The sequence below is a fragment of the Xenopus laevis genome, chromosome 2S, assembly GCF_017654675.1.
Source record: "Xenopus laevis strain J_2021 chromosome 2S, Xenopus_laevis_v10.1, whole genome shotgun sequence".
NCBI classification, from domain to species: Eukaryota; Metazoa; Chordata; class Amphibia; order Anura; family Pipidae; genus Xenopus; species Xenopus laevis.
This window is the reverse complement of record NC_054374.1, coordinates 47204703-47231695: the sequence shown is the minus strand read 5'-3', so window position 1 is coordinate 47231695 and position 26993 is coordinate 47204703. Positions and strand designations below refer to the sequence as shown.

The window sequence follows — 26993 nt, the reverse complement described above, 5'->3', positions numbered from 1 at the left end:
GGAGATGATGTACCCAAGAAAAGGGATGGAGGACACTTCAAACGAACACTTTTCCAATTTAGCGAAGAGATTATTCTTTCTTAGACGAAGAAGAACTTCCTTCACTTGGGAGCGATGCTCGTGGAAATTTTTGGAAAAGACAAGAATGTCATCCAGATAGACAACAACACTTTGCCCCAACAGGTCTCTGAATATATCATTCACGAACTCTTGGAAGACCGCGGGGGCATTACATAGTCCAAATGGCATGACTAGATATTCATAATGCCCATCTCGGGTATTGAAGGCGGTCTTCCATTCGTCCCCTTCACGAACTCTAATGAGGTTATAGGCACCCCGAAGATCCAGCTTGGTGAAGATCTTGGCCCCTTTTAACTGATCGAAGAGTTCAGAGATTAGGGGGAGAGGGTAACGGTTTTTAATGGTGATTTTGTTTAACCCCCTATAGTCGATGCATGGTCGCAGACCCCCGTCCTTCTTTTCGACAAAGAAAAATCCAGCACCAGCAGGGGAGGAAGAAGGGCGGATGAAGCCTCTTTGGAGATTCTCCCGAATGTAGGTCTTCATGGCAGCCGTCTCAGAGGGGGAAAGAGGATAGGTGCGACCCCGGGGAGGCATGGAACCAGGAAGAAGTTCGACCGGACAGTCATAGGGTCGATGAGGAGGAAGGGTCTCTGCTGAGCCCTTGTTGAAGACATCAGCAAAATCTTGATAGGTGGAAGGAAGGAACAACTTGGAAGAAACAGAAGAAACTTTGATAAGGGGTACAGCAGGCAAACAGTTCCGTTGGCAGTAGGGGCTCCAGCGGGAGACTTGAGTGGAGGACCAGTCAATGACTGGATTATGGGTGCACAACCAGGGGAGTCCCAAAACGAGTGGAGTTGAAGGGCAGTCAATGAGTAGAAAGGCCAATCTCTCCAGATGCATGGTGCCCACTCTAAGAGAAAGTTCAGCGGTGGTTTGAGAAATAATGGCCGAAGACAGAGGGCGGTCATCAATAGCTAAGACAGAGGAGAGGCCAAGGGTTGTAGGGGAACCGCATAACGAGCAGCAAAAACTCTGTCCATGAAATTTCCGGCAGCACCAGAGTCCAGGAAAGCTTGCACTGGGATCTTCTGGGAACCGAATTGGATCTGTGCCGGAAGAAGGAAACGTTGAGTAGAGGGTTGGGGAGAATGACAAACACCACCCAGATAGGTCTCCCCAAACCTACCTAGGTGCTGGCGTTTCCCGGCTTCACAGGACACTCATGGGCGAAGTGCGATTTGCCCCCACAATACAGGCATAGGCCGGCAGCCCTTCTCCGTAGCTTCTCCTGTTCGGAAAGACGAGCCCGTCCAATCTGCATGGGTTCCTCAGTAGATGGAACAGAGGGAGCAGAAGCCGCAGGAGTAGGAGAGGGGAAAGCAGAAGCCTGATTGAAGAGTAGGGGTCTCTGGAAGCGAGGAGCCAGGGTGGGTTGGAACCGGGGAAACTTCTTCGAACGCTCTCTGTCGAGCTCGAGTTGAAATTCCCTCTGTCGGGTGTCAACTTTTATAGCCAGCGCCACCAGATCCTCCCACCGAGAAGGAATTTCCCGGGAGACCAAGTCGTTTTTGATCCGTATGGCTAGGCCGTTGTAGAAGGCTGCATGGTACCCATCATTGTTCCAGGTGGTCTCCGCCACTAGGGTGCGGAACTCAATAGCGTACTCAGGAACAGAGCGAGTGCCTTGCTGAATCTGGAACAGGCGAGCAGAGGATGCCGTAGCTCGGCCAGGGGCATCAAAGACAACCCGAAGTTCACGGATGAAGGCACTGGCGTTGTCAATCAAAGGGTCCCTCTTCTCCCACAGAGGTGATGCCCACTCCAAAGCCTTCCCCTGCAGGCGAGTAATCATGTACCCCACTTTAGCTTGTTCGGATGCAAACTGACCTGGCAGCAGGGCAAACTGGATCTCGCACTGGTTGATGAAACCTCTGCACGCATCAGGATCACCGCTGTAGAGGGGAGGCGCAGGAATGCGAGGTTCCGAAGGCTGAAGTGGGCTTGCAGGAACGGCCACAGGGACCGGGGCCACAGGTGACAATGCCGACAACTTGTCTAGGATAGCTTCCAGAGCCTGACCGAAGTGTGACTGCTGGGCTTCGTATGACTGCATGCGGGAAGCCAAACCGCGGATAGCGCCACCGACATCAGGTGGAGCTGGAGTCTCCTCCGAAGGGTCCATGGCCCAACTATACTGTAACGGGCCCGAAGGCACAGTAATAGTGTAGACCAAAGAGGAGACCAGACCAGGTTCGAGGTACAAAAGGGTTTATCCAAAGAATCGTCAAAAATACAGGCAAAAGGTCAGACCAGGCAGAAGACAAGCAAAATCGAAGAACAGGCAGGAATCGGTACACAGGAATCAAATAGATAATAACACCCAGGAACTCAGTAGCAGGAACCTATAGTTGGGCAAGGATTGGCAGGGGAAGTATGTTTAAATAGTCTCTGAGTTGGCGCCAAATTTTGACGCGCTTGCGTCAGACGCAGACGCCAGCGTCCTCACGTTGACGTCTCGACGCCGGCGCCCGATTCTGACGCCGGCGTCCGTTCCATCGCCGACGACCAATCCTGGAGTGGGAACAAGGTGAGGTCATAGACCTGTGCCCAGCAGGAGCCATGTGGTGAAGCAGACGGTCGCCATCTTGGACGCCATCTTGGACGCCATCTTGAAGACCAGAAGTAGATTCCATTACAGGAAGGCCATCTCCCATAGACTCAATTTTAGATAAACAATTCTAATTTTTAGAAATGATTTCCTTTCTCTCTGTAATAATAAGAGTACCTTGTACTGAATCCAACTAAGATATAATTAGTCCTTATGGAGACCAAATCATCCGTATCAAAATCATAATTTATTGTTTAAATTATATTTTAGTAGACATGGAGGCTAAATTATCAAGGTTTTTGAAACCACAACCAAAAACTTTCTCTAAAACCATGAATGTCATGAAATTTATTAAAAGATCCAAACTGAAAAAGCACAATTGAAAAAAAAGTGCTGAACAATCCTAAAAAAATACGAAAACCTCTAAGAATTCATGTTTTTATGGGAAGATTTATCAATGGTCGAATTTCGAATTCATGGGAGTTTTTTTTAAATTCCCATAAACTCCCATGAACTCGAAATTCGACCAATCAAAATTTATTAAAAAAAAAACAAAGACTAAATTTCTAAACTCGGGTGAATAGGATCGACCCAAAAACTAGAATCGTATTCGAAACAAATTCGATTGGAGTTTTAAAAACTTGATTCAAGTTTTTTCTCTGAAAAAAAAATTGAATTTTACATGGCGAATATTGGAATTTGAGTTCTTAAAGGGCCAGAGTATTAAAAATTCTCGAAAATCTAATTAGAATTTTTAAAAAAACGAGAATATAATTTTAACGATTGCCTAGTTTAATTTTTTTTGCCCATAAAAAACCTCGAAAATTCAAATTCTGCCCATTAGTAGCGAAAAAATTTAGAAAACCTTAAAATGTCCGAATTGGTGAAAAATGTTCCAATAGGTTCAGTGCAGCTTCCACTGACCTCTATAGGACCTCGACAAATTTTACTTGGCAAATTTATGTATTAGAGTTTTTCTTTGCTTTTCCACATCTCAACTTTTTAGAGTTTAAAGAAATATAGGAAAGCCACACATTTTTAGAGATGTGTGAAAAAAATAGAAATTCAAATATTAATAAATAGGCCCCATAGAGTATGGAGATACAAATTTTGGGAATAGCCCTCATCCAGAAGGCCCAAGGTCCCAAGCATTCTGGGTAACAGGTACATACATGTGTCTGCAATCACTGCCTCTTGAATTGAGAGCAGCCTGCAAATTATACAGTAGAACTAGTCATCCTAAGAATGCCAGCTTAATCTGTTGTTAATGTTTAACACGTTCTAGGTACAAATCTGTTCAGTCTGGCACATTGTGATCTTGAAAATGTAGAAATATGTTACAGTTTCAAACATTTACAACTGTGTACTTTCTATTTCTGATTGTGATACAAGTGGCCACCTTTTATATACTGAAGCAGAAAAGATAATAAACAATGAAGTTCATTATGTGCTCACAATGAGCAGTAAGTAGAAAATGAGCTCTGTGCACTTTGGAACATTTATGCAAGCTACTTAGGTCTGACGCTTCCCGGTATCAACCGGCTGAAGGTTACTTACTACTTGATGAGTTTTTAACATTGTGTGGGACGTAAACCTTGATTCATTAGAAAACAGCCAACTAACAAAGTACTTTTTTAATGCGACACTGGTTGAAATTAGAATTAACAATGATCAGTGACATTCTTAGGGTCATAAGCATAAAACTTTACAGCAGTAGTTTGCCTGCTAACACAGCACTTTTTCTTAGAAAATAAAGTGATTGACTCTCTCATAGTGCATTGCCCTCTATGCTGTTGGGTGGTATGGGAGGGTGTAACAGCTGCTGCCCTAATGGGGAATGCTAGAATTACTCTCTGCCTAGTTATACTACCCTGTCTAGGGTTAGGAAACCAAGGCTTTACAGTGGAGCAGCATAAGCATGCTGACATCCTTGATATCTACTCTTTACTTACTGTAAATTTAAGAAGATGGTTTGGTAGCTGGACAAAACAGGAAAAAGCTTAACAGTTTGGGAGTGTCGCGGAATGTATTCATTTAGAAATTATAGGGAAGTGCCCTGCTCCTTCAGAATAAATGCTTAAAGGGGTGGTTCACCTTTAACTTTTAGTATGATATAGCAACTTTCCAAATGCTCCATCATTTATTTGCTATAATTTTTCAATTATTTGACTTTTTCTTATTACTCTTTCCAGCTTTCAAATGGGGGTCACTGACCCCATCTAAAAAACAAATGCTCTGTAAGGCTACAAATCTATTGTTATTGCTACTTTTTATTACTCCTCTTTTATTCAGGCCTCTCCTATTCCAGTCTCTTATTCAAATCAGTGCATGGTTGCTAGGGTAATTTGGACCTGCTGAATAATAGGGTAAATTTGGAGCTGCTGAATAAAAAGCTAAATAACTCAAAAACCACATATAATAAAAAATTAAAACCAAAGGCAAATTGTCTCAGAATATCCCCCTCTACATCATACTAAGGGGCCCATTTACTTATTTCGAGTGAAGGAATAGAGGAAAAATAGTTCGAATTTTGAATGGTCGAATATGGCTACTTCGACCATCGAATAAGCTACTTCGACCTTCGACTTTGAATCTAACGATTCGAACTAAAAATCGTTAGACTATTCGACCATTCGATAGTCGAAGTACTGTCTCTTTAAAAATTTCCTTTGATCCATGGATTAAAATCCTTCGAATCGTTCGATCGTAGGAATAGTACAAAATCGAAGCAAAAGGATTTTACTTCGACAGTCGAATATCGAGGGTTAATTAACCCTCGATATTCGACCATAGGTTAATGTGCCCCTAAAAGTTAAAAGGGGAACTTTAGAAAAACATAACTTTACATAGCTTTTTGAAAAGTAAACATAATTTCAAGCAACTTTGCAATATACATCAATTAACAAATAGGCAGACTTTTCATGATTTTTGATGGCTCCTATCGGTTCCCTAATCCCCTGCTCTTCTGCTGATCTTTCTGACTACTTTGCTGAGCTAGCTGACTACTGTTACTTTGTATTAACATCCATCTGTCCTTAGACTGCATGCTCCAAACCCCACAATTTCCTGCATGTGTGATACTCTCTGGCCTGCTGTAGATGGTACCCTCTAATGTCAGCAGTTTTGCGTAGCAATAAACATGAACAAGGCATAATAATCATGAACTTAAAAGGGCTGTTGCTAAAACAGTACAGTAATCTAGGGAAACAATGGGGAACTATGGGGCACTAGGGAGCCCTGTACAAAATTCCGCCTTATAGCAAGTGTTAAAGGGAAACTAAAATCTAAAATAGAATAATGCTAGAAATGCTGTATTTTGTATACTAAACATAAACATGAATTTACTGCACCAAAAGCCTAATTAAACAAATGATTTATGTTTTCAAAGTTGACCACAGGGGACTATCATCTTATAACTGTTAAACATCTTTGCAAGACCAAGGCTACACACATGCTCAGTATGGTCTGGGCTTCAGTTGGGAGGTTAAGCTTAGGGATCGTCATAAATTATCAAAACAGCCAAAATAATATCTGCCATAGAAGCTGATACAGCAAGACTGATTGATAATCAGAATATATAGACTGCACAGGGTCTGCGGATACAAATCTCTACACGGTCACCGGCTGCTTTATAGGGAAACAAACAAAGCTGCTCAAGTTCTGTTTGGACATGTGATCAGTCTCCCTGCAGAGCAGTTAGGGACCATCTGAAGTTTCCTATCTGCAGCAGTCAGAGCAAGTAAAATGAAGGGGGGATTTCACTGCATACACTCAGGTTTATTATAAAAACAGTAAACATTTTTTTAATTAAAGTTTATTGGAGATAGATTTATTTTTCATTAAAGAAAATAAAAATAGGATTTTATTTTTTTGCCTTTGCGTCCCCTTTAAGTATAGGGCTTCTTTTCGCCAAATTCTTTGTCTCGCACCAGCCGAGGGATGAACTTTGCTGTTTACAAATGACTTATATAGTGGCACCTACTACTAGAAAAGTATATTTTAAATCTGTCATTGTGCTCTGAAATAGGATAAAAGAGGTCATTTACCTGAACAGAAGCGCAAGAGCATTAATGGATGCTTTTGGGTTCTGTCTGGAATCTATACCTTTTACGGCACACAAAACATTTCAGTGTAAGGAATAGACCGCAGCACACTTCAGCTTGTGTGTCTAAATGATGGGCAAGTTAGGGGACAGGGAGGATATTGTGCAAATGTGCCTCTCCATGCCCCTTCAATGTCCTGAATGTAAGACTGTAGAATGCAGCAGTGCTGAATTCTACAAGGAATGTGGATCTCTATGCTCTGTTTTGAAGATCTGTGGCAATTTATCTACAGCCAAGGCAGATTGCTCCTATTTTTTGCACTTTAGGGAAGGTTTCAGTCTTTAGGCTGCAAGAGTATAAGGGCACTACTTGTGAAACAGGGTGCAAAGTGCAGCCATTTCTTTGCAATTCGTACTGAAACTGTGATTTGTAAACAGGGCCCATGGTCAAACACAGGCAAGAGAATCATGACGTGCCCCTGCATAGATTCAAAATATTGCCTACATATGCACAAGAAGGATGCTGAAACAGGCAATTACCATATGTAATAGTATATGAGATGTGTTTTGTCTAAATGTACTAAATGTGCAACTTACTTAACTACAGTTGATTGAGTACCTGGGAAATCAGCTATCTTTGGTCTGCCTTTGTCTGACACTGGTAGTGGCATTGTGCTGCAACATTATGCTTTAAGTCTTCCTACTGTAAAGATAAATGTAACAAAGGTATGCCACCTGAAAGGCTTCCACAAAGCAGTGTTCTGCAGTGATGATGGAGTTTGGAAAATGTATGCATAAATCCCTTTATGTATAACATTCACATGATTTAGAGAAAGTTTGTTTAAAGAAGGGTATGTTCATGATTTAAAGAAGGGTATTTTGTTGCAATATGATAAAGCACATTTGATTTGTGGATGATAACTATTAATTACAGCTATTCTTTTCTTACCTTCCTATAATAATTTTTCATAAATAATTTGACTGCTTAAGTGTTTTTAATGAATTGCATAATGCTCTCGCACATACAGTTTCCATTTAAAAGTGATGTATTTGTTTAGAGAACAAATGGCAGTTAACAACTAAGCCAGCCAAACAAAGAAATGTGCTTAAGTGATATACAACTGTTTCTATCACTTGGGGTCAGGCCACACTGGGCGTTTTGGGGAGATTTGGTTGCCTGGCGACTAATCGCTGCATTTTTGTGGCGACCAATCTCCCCAAACGCCTTTCCTCACTCTGCTCCAGCTAAAATGAAAAAATGCTGGCGCTAATCACACGCGCCATTCGATTTCCGAAGTCGCCTGAAGTTGCCTGAGGAGAACGAATCGTCGCGTGTGATTAGCGACAGCATTTTTTTCATTTTAGCTGGCGCAAAGTGAGGAAAGGCGTTTGGGGAGATTGGTCGCCGCAAAAACAAGGCAATTAGTTGCCAGGCTAACAAATCTACCCAAAACGCCCAGTGTGGCCTGACCCTTAGAGTGTACCATCAGCAATTGCTGGAACTTAAGTGGACCTTAACCCAAAAGGTCTGAAACTTGTCATTTGGAGTGCATAGATTTTTAAAGTTCAGTGAGTGCAATTTTTTTAGGCTCAGTCTTTGGAGTTCTTGGGCCTCATTTACTCAAAGTGCAAATAATTGGTGCATTTTGCTCTTTCCCCCCACAATGCAGCATGTAGTTCATACATTCCTGTGTAATTTAAAGTAAATTTTGCCTGCACCACATAAGCATGTTTACAAATGCCACGCTAGTTGCATCCATGTTATTATAAGTATCACATTTGCAAGTCATGGCCGTTCAGTTACATACTCAGATATGCATGAGCTGAATGTACTAAAATGTAAATGTAACAAAATCTATTACAATGAGTGAACTGTAAAAGAAAATGCATAAAAGGGAACATAAAAATAGGCACTTTCTGTGCCTATAGCATGTTGGAATGTTCATGATTGAACATATTTTTGTGCCTAGGGCTGTGTCACTAATATAATAGTATAGTAGAGGCCTCCACAGTCTAGCGAAATTAATCCTCTGCAGGCAACGGTGTATTAAATTGATCCTGTTCTGTAAAAGACAAGTGCAAATGCTGGGCAGCTGTCAAAACGTATCCCTGCCATAAGATGATGTTTTCTGCCTGGTGGATATTTGATTAGGATTTGGAAATATATCTATCAGGCTGGCTGAAATATCCTGTTGGGTGAAGACAGCATTGGTGCATGGATGAGATCTTATGTTGGCATTATGCAGGCCCTTTATGTGATTTCAAACAATAAGATCAACCTGATTAGGCATAACGTCTGTGTGGCTGATTCTGGCAGAGTTCCACAAATTGTGACTGTGCCAGACTTCTCAAACTTAGTGAGTATCGCTAGCTAGAAAGCTAGACAAGGCTGCTTCTTGCTATGGAACAATTAAAATAAATATCTTTTTGCCCAAAATGGCACCACTTTACATGGTGTTATACATTGCTTTATAGTGCAAGTAATCTTTTTTAATTCTGACAGGAGTATATACCTTTAAGATGGCAATCTCCTTTTGCTTTACTCTACTAATGTTGTATTTGTGAATTTACTTGTTATATGTATTCTGTTTGATTCAAATTGATCGAGGTACAGGTATAGCGCTTATTGGTTAATTTCTTGAAAAAAGCGGTGGAATTTGATCTTCCTTTATCTATGATTCAAGTTAAACTTGTGATATCAAATAAAATGTTTTGTTAATGGTTAATGAAATTAGTTTTAAGTTCACTGGAAATATTTTTTTTATCTATCTATGTCCACCTGTTGCCTGTCCCTCTCTCTTATATTCGTATGCTTCTTATAGGAGAATTAAAGCATTTTCAAAATTTGGACGAAAATGCTACACATTTAGGGGGCAGATTTAGGTCCAATTTCGAATTCATGTGAATTTTTCTTAACTCTAATAAATTCAAATATACACACAACTCCAATGGGAGGTTATTTAAGAAAAAACTCACACATCAAATATTCGATCGAATAGAACAACCTGAAAATTCTATGTATTCGACTAAACTCGAATTGAGTTTTTTTTCTCTTGAAATATCAGTAAGGCTATTAACATCTTCAAATGGCTCACTGGACCTCTGCCATTGACTTCTACATGAACAGGTTTTAGGTGGCAAAGGGGTACATTTACTAAAGGGCGAAGTGATGTCATTTCTGAACTTTGCCGATATACTAAGGTCACTGGCGTAACTTTGCTAGTGAAGGAGATAGACTCTATCGTTACTTCGCTCCCTAACGCCAGGCGAATTTGCTCTCTGGCGAATGGACGTAACAACGCAAATTCACTAAGATGCGGATTTTACTGAACGTTACCTCTTGCGCCAGACTTGCCTTTGGCACCTCAGACCAGGCGAAATGCAATAGAGTAGATAGGACTTCCTAAAAATTTTTCCTTTTTTCAGGGTGATAAAGGGCTGCAAAAGAGCATACATTTTTTTGGGGTAACCCGCTTCCCCCCCTGCATTTCCTACGATATGGCACATAAACTATACACTGGGCTCATGTGTAGGGCATTATAACAACTTTATTTTCTTTTATTACGTTTTCCCGGGCTTGTGTAGTGTAATGTATTTGCTGCAAAATATACGTCCATTGAACTAACTTCCCGCCGTATGCAAATTAGGCAACGCTAGCGCAACTTCGCTTCGCTTGGCACAGTAACACTAGCGCAACTTTGCCAGCATTCAGCGCCCTGGACGCAACTTCAGATTTTAGCGAGTTACGTCTGGGGAAGCGTTGCTCTGTGAGCGAAGCCGTCACTGGCGAATTTTTGGAAGTTAGTGAATTTGACCCAAATAGTCAAATTCAAATTGTTCCCAGGGTCCAGGTATGATAAATTTCGAATTTGAATTTAACTTTGGATTATTCCCAACTGGATTTGTGAGTTTTGACCAAAAATCCAACTCGAAAATTCAAATTCGAAGACAATCCCTATTCTGAAAATGTTAACCTCAATTTGCAAAAATGTATACACACAGTTGTGTTCATTGTGGCTGAACAACACTGGAATTCTGTGGGTAAAAACATGGAGATTTGCATATGAAGACCCGTTAAAATATGTTTTGGGTTTGCTTACTAGCCCAAGGTGAACACATACCTTTCTTTTCTGCTGATACATAGCACATACCCTGGGCTGCCTGCCATTAGTTGACTGAGCTTATGTGGCAACTCATAATATACAGTATATTAATATGTGCTGCGACAGGGTAGAGAGGTTTTTGGGGGAACATGGTTTTAGATGTGTCTGTGTGCACTTTAAAGAACAGTGTTTTTAGTGTTACATATTTCTTTTCACATGTGATTTTATTTTTGCTCAGGTTTTGGTATTAACAGTCAAACCCAGATGTTAGTAAAATAGGATTGGAGACCATAAGACCTGCCTTATTTCTTTAATGTTTTCTGTAGTGCATAAATAATGATGTTCATATCTTCATTACAATTTAGAGTGAAGAGGACAGGTTTGCGTTTATTGCTGAATGGTATGATCCAAATGCAGCAATACAAAGACAATACCAGCTCAACTATTACACTAAGGATGGATCTGTTGAAATGGTAAGATATGGATGTGCACAAAAGGAGTTAACTAATGCTTCTAATGTTTTCAAATGAACTAATGTTTCTACTTAGTACTGATACATTAATACTCTTAAATCCTTTGGATGAATGTTCTAATATAGTAAGTAAGCCAAAAGTGTAATCTAAGGCTGTAGTGACTGGTTGTCTAACATAATAGCCACTAGTTCTTGCTTTTCACCTCTCTAACTCTGAGTTAGACAGTGAATTTAAGGGGGACCACATGGGACATAACTGTTCAGTGAGTTTGCAATTGAGCCTCAGCATTTACCCAGTTTTTAGTTTTATACTGAACAATTCCTTTAAAAACTCAGTAACAATGCCTACATTGCCTCAGCAAAAATAAGCGAAACAATTTAAATGCAGCATTTGGTGTTTTTTTAGTTTGGCTCCACCTCTAAGGGTGTGCTAGATTTGCCTTGCATAACTGCTCTAGAGAAAATGTAATTATCATTATGGGCAGTGGCATAACTGCTGTACAGCAGATCCCCATGGGGGGGGGGGGGGAAAGGGGGCCCAGACAGTGGGGTCTGTTGTATGGTAGCTTTCCCCTAACCAGCCCTCTATGATGATTAACTTTGCCACTTTGTCTATGAATTGATTATGCTGTAGAAATGAGAATGCCTTTACAAAAGCAATAGATATGGCTTATCCAGTTCATACCCAAAATAGTTAAATAAGCATTATGCAAATAAAGAATGTACACATTCCAATATGATTGTTTTTCACAGGACAGTTAATTATACTAAGCAGCATTTTGCTTCATATATTTTACACTAGATACACTACCCTACTATAAGATTATTATGTACTAATTAGTGTAGGAAACATTCCTTCTCTCTCTCTGTGTATACTTCTAGTGGGAAGGGATATTTTGGTTGACCAGGTAGCAAAATATCTAAAAATTCTCTTTGGGCAACAACAAGAATAAGATCCTCTATTTATAACTTTTAGTGACAATGATTTCTTTGATTTCCTGTGGAGAATTATGAAGCTTGGATATTCAGTTTCTTAAAACAGATTCACCTATGTGTAAATATGGTATATTATATATACCATTATTATAATAATTATATACCATTCCAAATTGATCGCTGTTGAAGGCCTATTCCTTTTTGTCTAACCAAGTGTTAGGCAAAATTCAAACATCTTTGTTTAAAGCTGTATGTTATGCATTGAGGACAGTAAGGGACAGTGCAGGAAGTAGAACACCAAATGTTTTGTCTTGTGTCACTAGCCTAAGGCTGAGGGCACACAGTGTTTACCCATTCTCAGTCTGCTTCACTCTGCCTGTGTTTTGTGCAAAGGCTGGGCTGAGAAAAGTGGATCTGCTCCTGTGTGTAGCTCCACAGTACAGCATCAGCCAGAGTTTAGCTACACGGTGTGGGGATTGGCCAGAAAAACGCAAAAACATGCATTTTCTGGATGTTCTCTGCTCCACGTAGCTGCACTAAGGCCTACGCTGTAGTGAGAGCTGTAGTGGAACTACACTCAGGAACAGATCTGCTTCTCTTCTCCTGCATACTACATGCAGGCAGACCAAAGCGGGCTCTACAGCTTCTGTGCCCTCAGTCAAAGTGTAGTAAATAAATGCATAAATAATTTGCTAAACATATATGGGGTTATGTAATAAAAGACACTGGGGCTCATTTATAAACACTGGGCAAATTTGCACCTGGGCAGTTACCCATAGCAACCAATCAGTGACTAGCTTTTTATAGACAGCTGATGAAAGCAAACATTTAAATTGTTGCCAAACGCTACTGCCCAGGTGCAAATTTGCCCAGTTTTTATATAAATGAGCCCCACTAAGTTTGCCCAGGATCACTAACTTTTAGCTAACAATTAGCAGGTCTCATTCTCTGGTCAACTGTTTAACAGAAAACCTCTTATTGGTTGCTATTGGTTACTGCTCCAGGCAAACTTAGTGCCTTTTATTATATATTGGAGCTTAAGTCTAACGGCAGGACTGGTATGTAATGTGATTTACCCTGTTTTGTGATGTTACAAAAAAAATGGAAAAAAAGATCATATCTGGTTTTATCAGCTGTTTGCTGTTAAATAGAACTGTGGGTGGCCCCTAAATTGCAGATAGAGATTGTGATTAGTAAAGTGAGATTGTGATTTAAGCACCAAACACTGGCCCTTTACTATGGTAAGTTAAAAGTTATGTTTAAATTTCAAATGTAACATTACTTTTTGCTAATCATATTTTACTCTATTGCTGATTTAAAGGGATGGTTCACCTTTGAAATAAATTTTAGTATGATGTAGAGAGTGATATTCTGAGACAAGTAGCAATTGTTTTGAATTTTTTTATTATTTGTGGTTTTTGAGTTATTTAACCTTTGCAGCTCTCCAGTTTGCAATTTCAGCAACGTGGTTGCTATGATTCAAATTACCCTAGCAACCATGCACTGATTTGAATAAGAGACTGGAATATGAATAGAATAGAAAGATGAATAATAAAAATTTGCAATAACAGTACATTTGTTGCCTTACAGAGCATTTGCTTTTTAAAAGGGGTCAGCGATGCCCATTGGTGCTAGAGTAGGACCTGGGGTGACAGAAGTAGAGCCTACCTTAATAAATAAGAAAGGTGTGAGCTATGGGAAAAATAAAGATGTATCCTCTTGATCTTCTACACCTCTTGAATGGCACAGCCCCTCATTATATACAGTATAGTGTATATGTATTTGCCTTAAGCGTGTATGTTCTCTTTTACACATACTATCTCTTTTTCTCAGAATATAAACGTTTCTCTGCCATGTTTAACTGCATTGTTCAAAAGTTGATTGTTTGTACAAAATGACCTGTATATTTTTATTAGTAAGTGCTCAAAATTCATAAGGAAAAAAACACTCAGAAGATGTGTACTTCCTTTTCCTCAATGGAAGCTGCAATGGTTTCCATTTAAAATACGTTTTGTTAAATGAGACACAAATTGAAATGTACTAGATTTTATCTTTATTATTTCCTGTATTAAATATTTTGGCTGCATCCAATTTTTGTTTCTTTACAGTTTGACATAAAAAACCATAGAGTGTTTTTAAGACGAACAAAATATGACGAAATTCATAAGGAGGATTTATTTGTGGACAACAAAATTAATGTGTTTTCAAGGCACCTTCATTTAATTGACTATGCAGATCACTATACCTCTCGAAAGATTGGAGGTAAAAAGGAAAAGTAAGTGGAATTAGTTGTATATATAATTTGCTGTGAATATACTATGCAAAGTGTTTTCCCAGTCATAGTTATAGCACTTGTATGATACATGATTTTAGTTTGTAGAACCTTGTTTGCATTAAACATATGAACATTGTGACTGCTCTCTGGCCTATAGCTGGTGTTAAGACATTCTGTTGTCCACTGCAATTACGTTTTGATGTATATCCGCTGTGCTACTACGTGAAACTCTGCCGATGCGTACAAATCTTGCAAACACGGAGCACCAGCAAGTTTAAAACATCTATTTATTAGAAATCCATTAAAATGTAAGGACAGAGCATCATAAGATCAGTATGCTTTGACGCGTTTCGTGGATAAACCACTTCCTCAAAAAGCTAAATTGTTTCCATCCATGAGAACATTTAAAAGAGAAGATACCACACCCCTTGTAAAACCATTAACTCTATCGTTGGAAAAAAACATACGATCTATACTTAGAACGAAGGAAGTGTGCCACTTACATACGTTTTAGTTATAAAACTCAAATTAATTATTTCATTAAATTGATAATACAGATTAGGTGAGTTTTACGTGATTTTTGCATTCGAAGTTTAGTAAATAACCCCCTTAGTATTGAGTTCTTGGCAACATTTTTATTTTATATAGTTTTTGAATTATTTGCCTTCTTATTCTTCTGACCCTTCCCAGCCTGTAAATAGGGGTCACTGACCCTGAAAGTCAAGAAATTATTGCTTTGTGAGGCTACAAGTTTATCGTTATGGTTACTTTTTATTTCTTATCTGCTTATTCAGGCTCCTTCTTCATATTCCATTCTTTCATTCAAGCCACTTCTGGAATGCTAGGGTAATTTGGACCAAAAAAAAAAAAGACCAGTTGCATATTGTCCCAGAATATCACTTCATGAAACCACATTACCTTCCCCCAAGACTGCTTAACCATGCCTCTTTCTTGCTTCTTGTAAATGTATAGTAACACAATAGATGCCAGTAAAAGGACTAAGAAAGCTTGTGACCTGCCACCTAGAGAGGCAGTGGCTTCTTTGGCAGGGTTAAAACTGCAGCTGATTCAGTAATATGTTCCCAAAAGCTTGCGGAGAAAATTCAAAATGAAAAATGCCAGTGTTTTAAATAAAGCAAATAATGCACGTTGAAACATATTTATATTTTACATTTCAGAACATTAGCTTTGATAAAACCAGATGCTGTAACAAAAATGGGTTCAATTATTGAAGCCGTACTGGATTCGGGATTCGTAATCTCGAAGGCTAAAATGGTACTGCTCTCCAGGTAAATATATTTTTATAAAAATAAAGCAATTGTATTGTTATTTCTTTGCATATCCTAAATGTACTCTACTTTGTTAGAACTTGATAAATAAACGATAGCATTAAGTAGAAGATGCAACAAGAAGGAGCTGATAAATCTAAAATGCTAATGTTGTTTTCCAGAGCCCAAATGACAAATAACTAAGTGCAAGTGAGGCTTAGTTATAAAGGGACCAGATTTGGGAAAAACGTAGAAGTCTATGGCTAAAAATGTCCATGTTTTCATCTATTTTCCTCTGAGGTTTATGCTAATAACACAGGGGGCAATGTCTCTGCCAGTGTATTTCTACTGGTGGAAAAACGACTAAATCTGGGCATGATGCCTCCCTTTGACATCACCACTATACAGGTGTCCCATGTCAGGAAGCGGCATGTAAATTTTTAGTAGGGAACCAGTATATATTGAATTAACCTTAGCGGCTTGTGAATGACAGCTGGTACCCTAGTGTTTGTCTTATAAAGTTACATTTGTGTTTCTTATTCACTGTGGACTCTATGCATCTACATATACTGTTACATTTTTTTTCCCATTATTATGAGGACATTTGTTTACAAGAAGATTATAGTCAAAAATTCTCAAATTAGAAAATTATAAACGTCTGAATATTTTTTGGATCTTGGGAAAGTAAATGTTAAAAAGCCAGTGTTTGTTTTTCCACCTTAATCAGCATTTATATCTCTCTTTGATGTGCTTTACTTTAATGGTGTCATTAAGCTCTGGTAAATTATAGTAGCTTGCGGTTATTTCTCAGTGTGGTTCATATCAATTCTAACTGCCTAGAACTGGAAATAGGCTGAAAAGCAACACAGAGGATGGGGTGGAAAAAGTGAAGAAACTATAAGGGTATTATAAGTAACAGAAGAACACACTGTTTATAAGGATGTATTTTACAGTTTGGTACCATGGATAACTTACCAAATAATATATATATATATATATATATATATATATATATATATATATATATATATATATATCAAAGACAAAGCTCGCACTCACAGGTCTTAAAGAAAGTGAATAGGTGTTTAGTCAAAAAAAGAACACTAACGTTCTGCTAGCCGAAACGTTAGTGTTCTTTTTTGAATAAACACCTATTCACTTTCTTTAAGACCTGTGAGTGCGAGCTTTGTCTTCGATCTATACCTATCTATTGAGCTTTTTGCACCCAGGCGACGTTCACCATTAGACGTGAGTGCAGGCTTTCACAATATATATATATATATATATATATATATATATATATATATATATATATATATATATATATATAAAATATATATATATATATATATACACTTTTATTTAAAGCCCAACATTTCAGTCACAAGGACCTTCCTCAAGGGAAATCAAACAGACAAATGTCACTGATGAGTGCTGTACTTGCTCACTTTTACATTTTCTTGTTATCAGCACCCAGGCTTTTGATATCTACTTTAGATTGCTCTTTCCATGACTTAAATGTTTAAATGATGATGATAAGTATTATGGAAGGAAAAACAACTATAACATTTCGATGTTATATATTACAGAACCGAGGCAATTGACTTTTATAATGAACATCATTCAAAATCATTTTTCAGGTAAGGTTTAAAATAGTTAGCATTTTACAGAAGGTAAATTAAAGGGGGATTACAATTCAGTAGCAGTACACTGTGCAGAATTATGTGCTGTGTCTAAAGTTTAAACTGAAATGTTTTATTGAGTTTTTGAAACATACAGAGAATATGGACTATCTGTCCTAGATAAGACATTAGAGGTAAGTATAGAAAATGGTAAGTAAAAGAGAGTAAAACAAAGATAAATATCATAAATGAAACTTATGAGCGGAGGCTGTGTTTCTAGAACTGTCTCAGAGCTATTACTATAGGCAGTGTCTACTCCCCAGACCTTTGCATTAATAAGGGGTCCTTAAGCATGTGGTGCTGAAAAAAGCAAGGGGTCATTTTTATGGGCCAATCATGGAAGCCAAATTTTATCATATGTCTCTATGTCATTTTGTAGCATATAGCTAAGCTTTTCATTAGTAGCGAAGGGGAAAATGTAAACACAAAATAGTGTTTTTGCAAATTTTTATCGCTATGAAAAAATTAAAAAACATTCACTGGCAAATATTGTGCATTATCACTAAGCAAAGATTAGTGTTAACTCCTGCTCTGAAGTTTCGTTAAATATTTTGTTGCAAGAAAGGATTTGCGATTGCAAAATTTTATTACATACACTGCGGATATTTGCAAAAGCCATTTTTTCGCAAACAGTGCAAGGAAGTCAGTCAAAAAAAAGGACGCAAACGTGGTCACAGACATTCGCAATAGTGATTGTGAACGTTTTTTGGACTAAACTAAACTAATTACATTCCCCCATGTGTATTATTTTTGGTTTTTCCAGCTGTTGCCAATAATCAGCCGAGAATGTATTTGCAAGTTTCCGTGTTTATTTACCCACAATTACAGTCATTGTGGCAGAGCATAGCATTGCTTTAACTGCAATAGCCTCTGATAAACAAAAGTGAAGCAACTTCAGGAGTGTTAGTTAATTGACTTCATTTTTGTGGCTAATATTTCAATACTGTAGTAGGAATTAATTATTTCATGGCATTAATTTAATTTATTATGACAATTAAAAGAAAGCTGCATATGTTGACTATGCAGGGTATAGCATACTGAAAGCAAATATATTTTCAGCGTTCTTTCACCAAACTAAATATCTGTATATCAAATATCAAATTATCTAGTACATATTTAGTTTAACATGATAAACTTCATGATCAAATACTGATAGCTTTTTTTTTATCTGGGATCCTGAACTAAAAATACATATGCACACATATATAAACATATTCACACTTTTTTTTGTAGTACCTCAACAGGGCTAGACTCTTATTTGGAAATCTTTTTGTTTTATTGCTGAGGCATTTTATTTGCTATATTAAGCTGTAAAATCCATTAGGGTGTGTGAGTCACAGATTTAATGGGCAACTCTATTATGGCTAGTGTAATCAAAATTGTGTTGTTGTGCTCAAAGTCCCTCAAGACAAAAGGGCTTATTTATCACGCTGTGCAAAATTATTTTCACTGGACAGACTGTGTAAAAAGCAATTTATTTATGATTGTATGGTGTTATATTTATTTATTCAGGCCAATTAACAAGATTAAGGCTAGAAACTCTTGTTCTCATGGACTTCTTTAGTGAACAATGTATGTAATTTCAGTGCATGGAAAACCATTAATAATTTAATACTGACCTGAAACAAGTAACATTAGCCCTTTAGACTGTACAGATACTTACATTGCAAAAGGTTATTTTGCTGCCTTTTTCATGTATTTCAAAAGTGACGGATTTTTTGCAGTTTGCCTTTTTTTTTTTTTGTTGATCCTTTCTGGTCTTTAGGATGATCATTGAAATTCCAGTACTAGCACTGTATTTGTATCTGCAGATGAATCAAGGTACTTATAATATATCAGCTATAGAGATAGATATGATCATAGTGATAGTCTAATACTATATTGGTTTATACATTTTATTCTAGTTTCTGCTTGAGTTTGTTTAAGAAACAAGTAAACAAAAGGCATCATTCACTGTGGTACCTACAGACCACAAAGCATAAGTAATAAATGCAACCACCAGCTGTAGCATTCAACCCATGTTTTCAAACCCCTTTCTCAATTGTTATTTTAATAATAGATTAGAAGAAAATGTACTACTCTGCATTTTTAGCCAGTTCACTGGTGGGAGGCTACTTGAATTACTTCCCATTAACATTAAAACAGTGGTTTGTTCAAAAAGGCTGGTGTGCATAAATAAGGGCTGAGCTCTATCATCAAATAGCAGTGTGGGTCCTGTGTGAACACCAGTGCTTGTATTTGGTTGCACTATGCGATTACAAATGAAATCACTATGCTTATCTCTATTTTAGAACATTTACCACCAGTTATGTTGTTAGGGATAGTTGTATCTCTATTCAGGACATAGAATCTGTGTGGGATAAGGATGTAACATAGTGATGCTGAATTTTTGTCATTCCTTTGACATTGAAGAGCTCTGATGCTTCATTGAAGTTATTTGATGCGTCTATGTTTTTCTGGCCATGCCCATGCTGTGACATAATTGCCCATGCAATCTGTACACCAACAGGAGCATCAGGTGTACCTCCAACACTATGGGGCCTATTTATGAAGCCTAAAATTTTTCTGGTCCAGTTTTAAAGGGGAAAAATTCAAAGCTGCTAAAAATCTGAAATAACTCCATCTAAGTCAAACTCATGTAGAAGTAAATGGCAGATGTTCCCTTTAACAATTGGAACAGGGGTCCCCAACCGCTGGGCTGCGGACAGTTCTGAACTGGGCTGCCGAACAATTAACGAATTGGACGCCGGCACGCCCAAATTGGACGCCGACCCCATCCAACCCTTCCTAACCCCCACTGACCCCTCCCGACCTCTCCCGGTCCTTGGAAAAAAATTTGGCTCTTTTTTGGTCCCCAGGTCAAAAAAGGTTGGAGACCCCTGAATTGGAACATGTTTTTACCTTCAGGTTTCTCAATAGTTTCAGACTGTTTCACTGGTTTTCGTTTGATAATCCGAAATATTTGAGTTGTCTAGGTGACAACTCGATAAAGTGGATTTTTCGGCGGGCATTCTAAAAAGTTGCATGATTTGAATTGACGCTTGATTTTGTAGCAACATTTCGTTCACTCATTTTTTGGATAACAATAATTGTTAAATTAAGGGTTTAGCTTTCTGGTTTGGAAGTGAGAAAAATTCAGGTTTTAGTAAATAACCCCCTATGTGATAAAAAATTTTTTATATGGTTAACTTGCCACACTAATACTGATCAATACATAGGGCTTGCTAAATGCCGCTAAGTTTAAATTATTTACAGAAAAAGAGTTCATGTAAAGTCTACTTACACAGTATATAACTTATATTTAAAAAAATCACATAGTAGTCTCTTTGGGCAGAAGATTTATAAAAGTGGTGGAATGCTTGCTAGCTTTTACAAAGTGATTATTTTTAAAGAAATCATTTTAGACAGGGGCATAAAATTGTTTTAATGAGCCTTGAGAAACATAGTAACATAGTAAGTTAGGCTGAAAAAAGACACACGTCCATCAAGTTCATCCTCTGTTTTTTAAGCTTTAAGCTGTTGATCCAGAGGAAGTAAAAATCCCATTTGAAGCCACTCCAAATTGCCTCAGAGGGGGAAAAATTCCTTACTGACTCCAAAATGAGTCCCTGGATCAACTTGTACTATGATCTTCCATAACCCTGTATTACATTTTACTTTATCTGGCTAGTATTATGTGATTCATTTTAAGCTAAATTAATCAGAATATATTTGGGTGTGATTAATGGTAGCATACAAAACAAGTCAGTCAAAATGTGAACTGGAATCTTATGAATCTTAAATATCAATTCACCCATTGATAAATACACTTCTAAAAATCCCATAGGACAGGCTGGTGCAGTAAAACCAATATATAAAATACAATATTTATAGGCATGTTTGTTTTTAGGGTTTAGTTCTCCTTAAAGCAAAAAGTAAATATTTCATACTTTAACTATACCTTGTGAGTTTAAGCCCAAGTAAACCATAGAATACAATGTTTTTCAGTGATCTTATCAGTTTTATGACAAGTGGGCCCATTTTTGCAATGGAGGTAGTTGGAGACGAAGCCGTGTCTTCATGGAGAAAATTATTAGGACCAACAAATTCCAGCATTGCAAGGAGTGAACTTCCTCAGAGCATAAGGGCAAGGTTTGGAACTGATGGCACAAAGAATGCAGCTCATGGTTCAGATTCTATTTCTTCAGCTGCTCGTGTAAGTATAGAAGACCTATACTTTAAATGTTATCAGTCACAATTTTGAAAGCAAGTAAAAGAATACATTACCTATTTATTAATTTAAGTAATGCCTGTACATAGCTTTATTAAACATTATATGCTTCAATCCTGCCTCTCTGCATGCTTTTATCACACATTTTGTGACCCAGAATGCACATGCCGTTGGAGCATGACAGGTAAAATATAAAAGGTGAAAAACTAGCTAGGTATAGGTATCTTAAATGAACATTTCAGTGTGAAATTAAAAATGTGTAAATAGATAGGCTGTGCAAAATAAACAATGTTTCTAATATAGTTAGTTAGCCAAAAATGTAATGTATAAAGGCTGGAGTGACTGGATGTGTAACATAATAGCCATAACACTACTTCCTGGTCCTATACAAGAAGACCAACCAGATTTTGTTACGTTTCAGTACATGTATATAATCATGTTGCTGACTTGTAGGCTTATTTATTAAAGGTTGGGTTTTAGCGGTTTTTGAAACCATGACTGAAATTACAGACTCTGAACCCACAAACTCTAAACCCACAATTTTCATTGAATTTATTAAAATTTAAGATTAAAAAAGTATGAATGAAAAAAGTGCAGAGCAATCCGAAAAAACAAACCCGGAAAACCACAAATTTTTCTTGGTTTGTGGAAAAAAATCCCAATTCGATAGTTAGTAAATGACGCCCTAAGTGTATGGTCATAAGGTGGCCATACATGGATAGATCCGCTCGTTTGGCGATGTCAAACAGTCGGATCGCGGGAACGAACAGATGCAACGAACAGATGCGGGCGCGATCCGACGGGATTTTTAATCCCATCCGATCGAGATCTGGCCGACTTTCGGCCGGATCTCGATCGGGGAAGCCCGTCGGGGGCCCCCATACACGGGCCAATAAGCTGCCGACTCGGTCTGTCTGCAGCTTTTATCGGCCCGTGTATGGCCACCTTTATTCCATTTTGGGTTGGCAGATAACCACTGATCTTGGGAAGGCAGAGTTATCAGCCAAACTGATGTTTTGTTCTGGTCATTTCACTCAACTGGTATTCAATATGCTGTTCAAGTTTCCCTTTACAAGCACTTAAAGAGATACTGACACCAGAAATTGAACCTTTTTTTACATCTTACATAAAATTGACTTCTTATAATTTTGCCATAAAGTACTGTATTTGCCCAATGCTTTTACATTACCTATCTGACTCCCTGTGATCGCCATATTTGTGCAGCAGGAGACCGTTAGCATTAGAAAATTTAACTAAATATTAACTGAAAGGCGAACCACCCCTTTAAACAGGCCCTGCTACACTGGATTTTAATATACTGTAGAGTGCAGGCAGACATGGAAAATGGGTCCCTGCACTCTTACCACTCAAACACTTCTTTCCCAAATAGAATAAATTACCCCTTTATTGGGTGTGCAGTCTAAGGTCACCAGGTTTCTCTGTTTCTGTTGTCCATAATAAACTCTTCACGATCCTCTCCTTTTCAGTCAGCTAACTGGTTACTTAAAAGAACTGTGTTTAACTCCCTAATACTGCGCACATTCTTTAACAGCTTATTTCTGTCTGCCTGACCTAATCACTGATTAGCTCTGTTAAAACATATCTGCATAAATCCTTGGCACACATTTTGAAGCCCGTTTCTGGTATTTTCAATTAAACCTGCTAACTAATTGTGAATCAAATGAAACACAAACCCAGACAGAATATAGCAAAAAAAAGAACTGACCTAATTTCAGTGCTGATTCACTCTGGGAACATGGAAAACTGGGTTTTAATGCAGATTATATGGATTGAGTCTGATCTGTTGGAGGGTTTAATATTGTTATAGAATGCCTGTGGTTTATAAACAATAGAGTTTTGTTTCCATCTCTTCACATAGCCTAACTTGAACGAGAGTTCTGGCGCTCCATCTCAGACAAAAAAACCTGGTATGATAACCTGGGTGAAACTAGCTGTTTTGTAACTAGCTTTAGGGCAAGGCGAGACGTGGCATTTTTACGTTGCGTTTTTAAAAAAGCTCTGTCGGGCGTAAATATGCATAAACTGCACTATCACTGAAAATGCACTTTGGCAATTCTCACAGGGCGGTTGCAAGCTGAAATCGGCCATGGGACGCCAGTATTGGCGTTTTTTAGCAGAAAAACATCAAGAAACTACCAAATAGACTCTATGGGGCAAATTTACTAACCTCGAAAATTCACCAGCAATGGCTTTGCTCACATCGAAACACTTCGCCAGGCATAGATTCGCCAGGATAACGCTAATTCACTATATCTGAATTGCATCCAGGGCGCCGAACGCTGGCGAAGTTGCGCTAGCGTTACTGCGACAAGCGAAGTTGCAATAGCGTTGCCTCATTTGCATACGGCGGGGAGTTAAAGTTGAATGGACGTATATGTTGCAGCAAATACATTACACTACACAAGCCGAGGGAAGCTTAATTAAAGAAAATAGAGTTTTTATATTGCCCTACACATGAGCCCAGTGTATAGTTTATGTGCCATATGTTAGGAAATGTAGGGGAGAACTGGGTACCCCAGAAAAAATGTACGACCTTTTGCAGCCTATCACCCTGAAAAATGAAAAGTCGCCAGCGTTTTTTGGGACTTAGAAAAATTTTCAACTATTTTTTGAGGAAGTCCTATCTACTCTATTGCACTTCGCCTGGTCTGAGGTGGCGAAGGCAAGTCTGGTGCAAGAGATAACGTTCAGTAAAATGCGCATCTTAGGGAATTTGCGTAGTTACGTCCATTCGCCAGAGCGCAAATTCGCTAGGCGTTAGGGAGCGAAGTACCAATAGAGTCTCGCTAATCTCCTTCGCTAGTGAAGTTATGCTAGCGTTAGTTACTTCGCCCTTTAGTAAATTTGCCCCAATCTGCAAGTTTGAAACCACACTTTACGTAAATATGCAGCGTATTTTAAATATGGCGTCCAAATTCTCTAGCGAGATAAATGACGTGTGTAAGTTTTTACGGCCTGTAACGTAATTACATTGCGTATTAACGATCATTCCTGCTCCATTTTGCATGTAAATAGTTTTTCCATTTCTAAATAGCTTTTCTATTTCCAGCCAGCGGAATTATGAGAAATGAGAACAAAGTGCATATTGGGAAAGGAAACCTACGTACTGAAAAACGCATGTTGACGGAGGCGCGTGGTTTCAATGGCGTATTTACGCCTGACGGAGCTTTTTTAAAAACGCAACTTTAAAAACGCCATGTCTGGGCTTGCCCTAAAAATGTGCGCACCCTTATTATTTCTCTGCATGGCTTATCTGTTTTGTAGTTCCATATACTAGAAAGTATATATATATATATATATATATATATATATATATATATATATATATATAGTATATACATGGCCATTGAGAGACAAGCTTTTAAACTCCAGCAACTGCTAATAGAACTCTTAATATCACTAGTAGAGGGACACTGGGAGTTTTATTCATAATGCAGCCCATGTTGTCCTTTTACCAACCATTTTTTTAACAGGTGTGCTAGTCTTGGAATTAAAATTATTTTTTTTACCTGTTACTAGGAATTAGAATTTTTCTTTCCATCAAGTGGAGGACGTTCTCCAAAAAATACTGCAAAATTCACAGACTGTACTTGCTGTGTTATTAAGCCCCATGCTGTTTCTGAAGGTGAGTATGACACTATTCTGTTGTTCACATACTAAAGAAAATCACAGTGAAACTTTCACAGGAGTAGCTGTTAAAAGACATACATTTACATATACTGTAAAAAAAAACCTTTTATACAACTATGGCTTGATATGCCTACTGTATTTTTGTTCATCGAGAACAGTCTCAAAATAAAGAATGAATTAAAAAACAATGTTTTCCCATTATATGATGATGATGGAGAACACTGTTTACCATATTGTGTACAACTGTCCTCAAACTGTAAAAACCTGTTGGGTTCCTATCTGTTTTATATCAAATTGGCATATTTATTAAATCTTTTACTGTTTATATCAATACGTCAATTTCTCAGAATATATTTGATAACGTTGAGCATTTAAACTCCATTCTGTGCTGTGGGGTCTTGAAGCTCAGTGGCACCCTGCTGCATTTTTAAGCTCCTGGAAATTAACGAGCATTAAATTATAATTATCTCATTGCAAATTAAAGAAAGGCTTAATGTTTTGGAAAATGCACTTTCCCTGCACTTTAACAAATTATTAAAGCATTGAAAAGAGCTTTGTATATCATAAACCATTGTCTTAAACTGTCGGTATAGTTCAAATCAGCCTCTATGTAGTGGCAAGTTTGGAGAAAGGAAAATGCAATAATGTAGGAAAAGTTCATTGTCTACTGTACCATTCTCCACAAAAATAAGAACAATTATTTGCCTAAAATCAATATGGTGTGTTTTATGTACATACTAAATAAAATTGCAGCAATTTCAGCCTTCCATGTACTGTCCATGTTCAGTGTACCATCCAAATATACAGTATTAGCTGTCCAAGACCTTACAAAACTTTTTAGCATCATGTGTGGACAAGCACTTAAATGGTTAAGCTAAGGCTTTCCCAGCACCTTGATAATTAATACTTATCATGGCATCACCAGTGACATTATGGGGGCTTGTTGTGCAGACTGATACTTCCCTACTCTCTGTGCTTTAAGGCTGCACTCATCTATGCAGGCTGTCTTCATCTTATCAGGCTGTGTCTGGTAAGTTATTTACTGATGTAGCAGGTTGAACGCGATCCACGTATCATACCTTTTTTCGACTTAACATACTATGTTACTATGGTGTGCCCAAAAAAGTAAAATTAAGTCACTTTTTCCATTATTGGAAAAGTAAAAAATACATACTTCTATTTATACACATATTCGATGTACCTTAATTAATCATTGCTGTATCAAAAATGACAAAGTGTTCATATAATCCTAATGTCTCAATTGTACCCTAACCTTTAGTTTGTAAACTCTAATCTCTAGGTCCTTCTAACCCTATTGTACTCTGTAATCCTTGTTTGTTATCCACCATTTATTCCCTGTTTGCTATAACTGCAGTAAAGCACTGCGTATCTTGACAGCGATATATAAATAAATGATGATGATGATGATACACATCTCTGTAATTCAGTATTATATAATGTGTCCACAAAGATCTGCCCCTTTTCTATACTAGTCCCAAATATGGCTGGAGTGTAGTGTAGGAGTGTTGTAACAAAGTTTTACTGTCTGTACCAGTATAGCTCATTTTTTTAATGAGACTACAAGCTTGTTCAGCTAACAGCCTCTCACATGGAACATCAGACGTGTCAAACTGCCCAATCAAGTTCAATTTCCCACCACTTTCCATATACAAAGCAGTTAGCCCATGGGCTAGTTGGCTGGATATCCCAAATATCAAC

At 38.0% G+C, this 26993-nt stretch overlaps 1 protein-coding gene across 2 annotated transcripts in view; it reads left to right on the top strand.

Moving 5' to 3' along the window:
- nme7.S (NME/NM23 family member 7 S homeolog) overlaps positions 1 to 26993 on the top strand; it is a 92799-nt gene that overhangs the window by 21676 nt on the left and 44130 nt on the right. For both annotated transcript variants that reach the window (XM_018249211.2, XM_041583742.1), the window contains 6 exons: positions 11146 to 11253; positions 14297 to 14463; positions 15642 to 15752; positions 17321 to 17371; positions 21401 to 21608; positions 25164 to 25269. In XM_018249211.2, coding sequence (XP_018104700.1) covers positions 11146 to 11253; positions 14297 to 14463; positions 15642 to 15752; positions 17321 to 17371; positions 21401 to 21608; positions 25164 to 25269 — 751 coding nt within the window. The remainder of the gene's footprint in view (positions 1 to 11145; positions 11254 to 14296; positions 14464 to 15641; positions 15753 to 17320; positions 17372 to 21400; positions 21609 to 25163; positions 25270 to 26993) is intronic.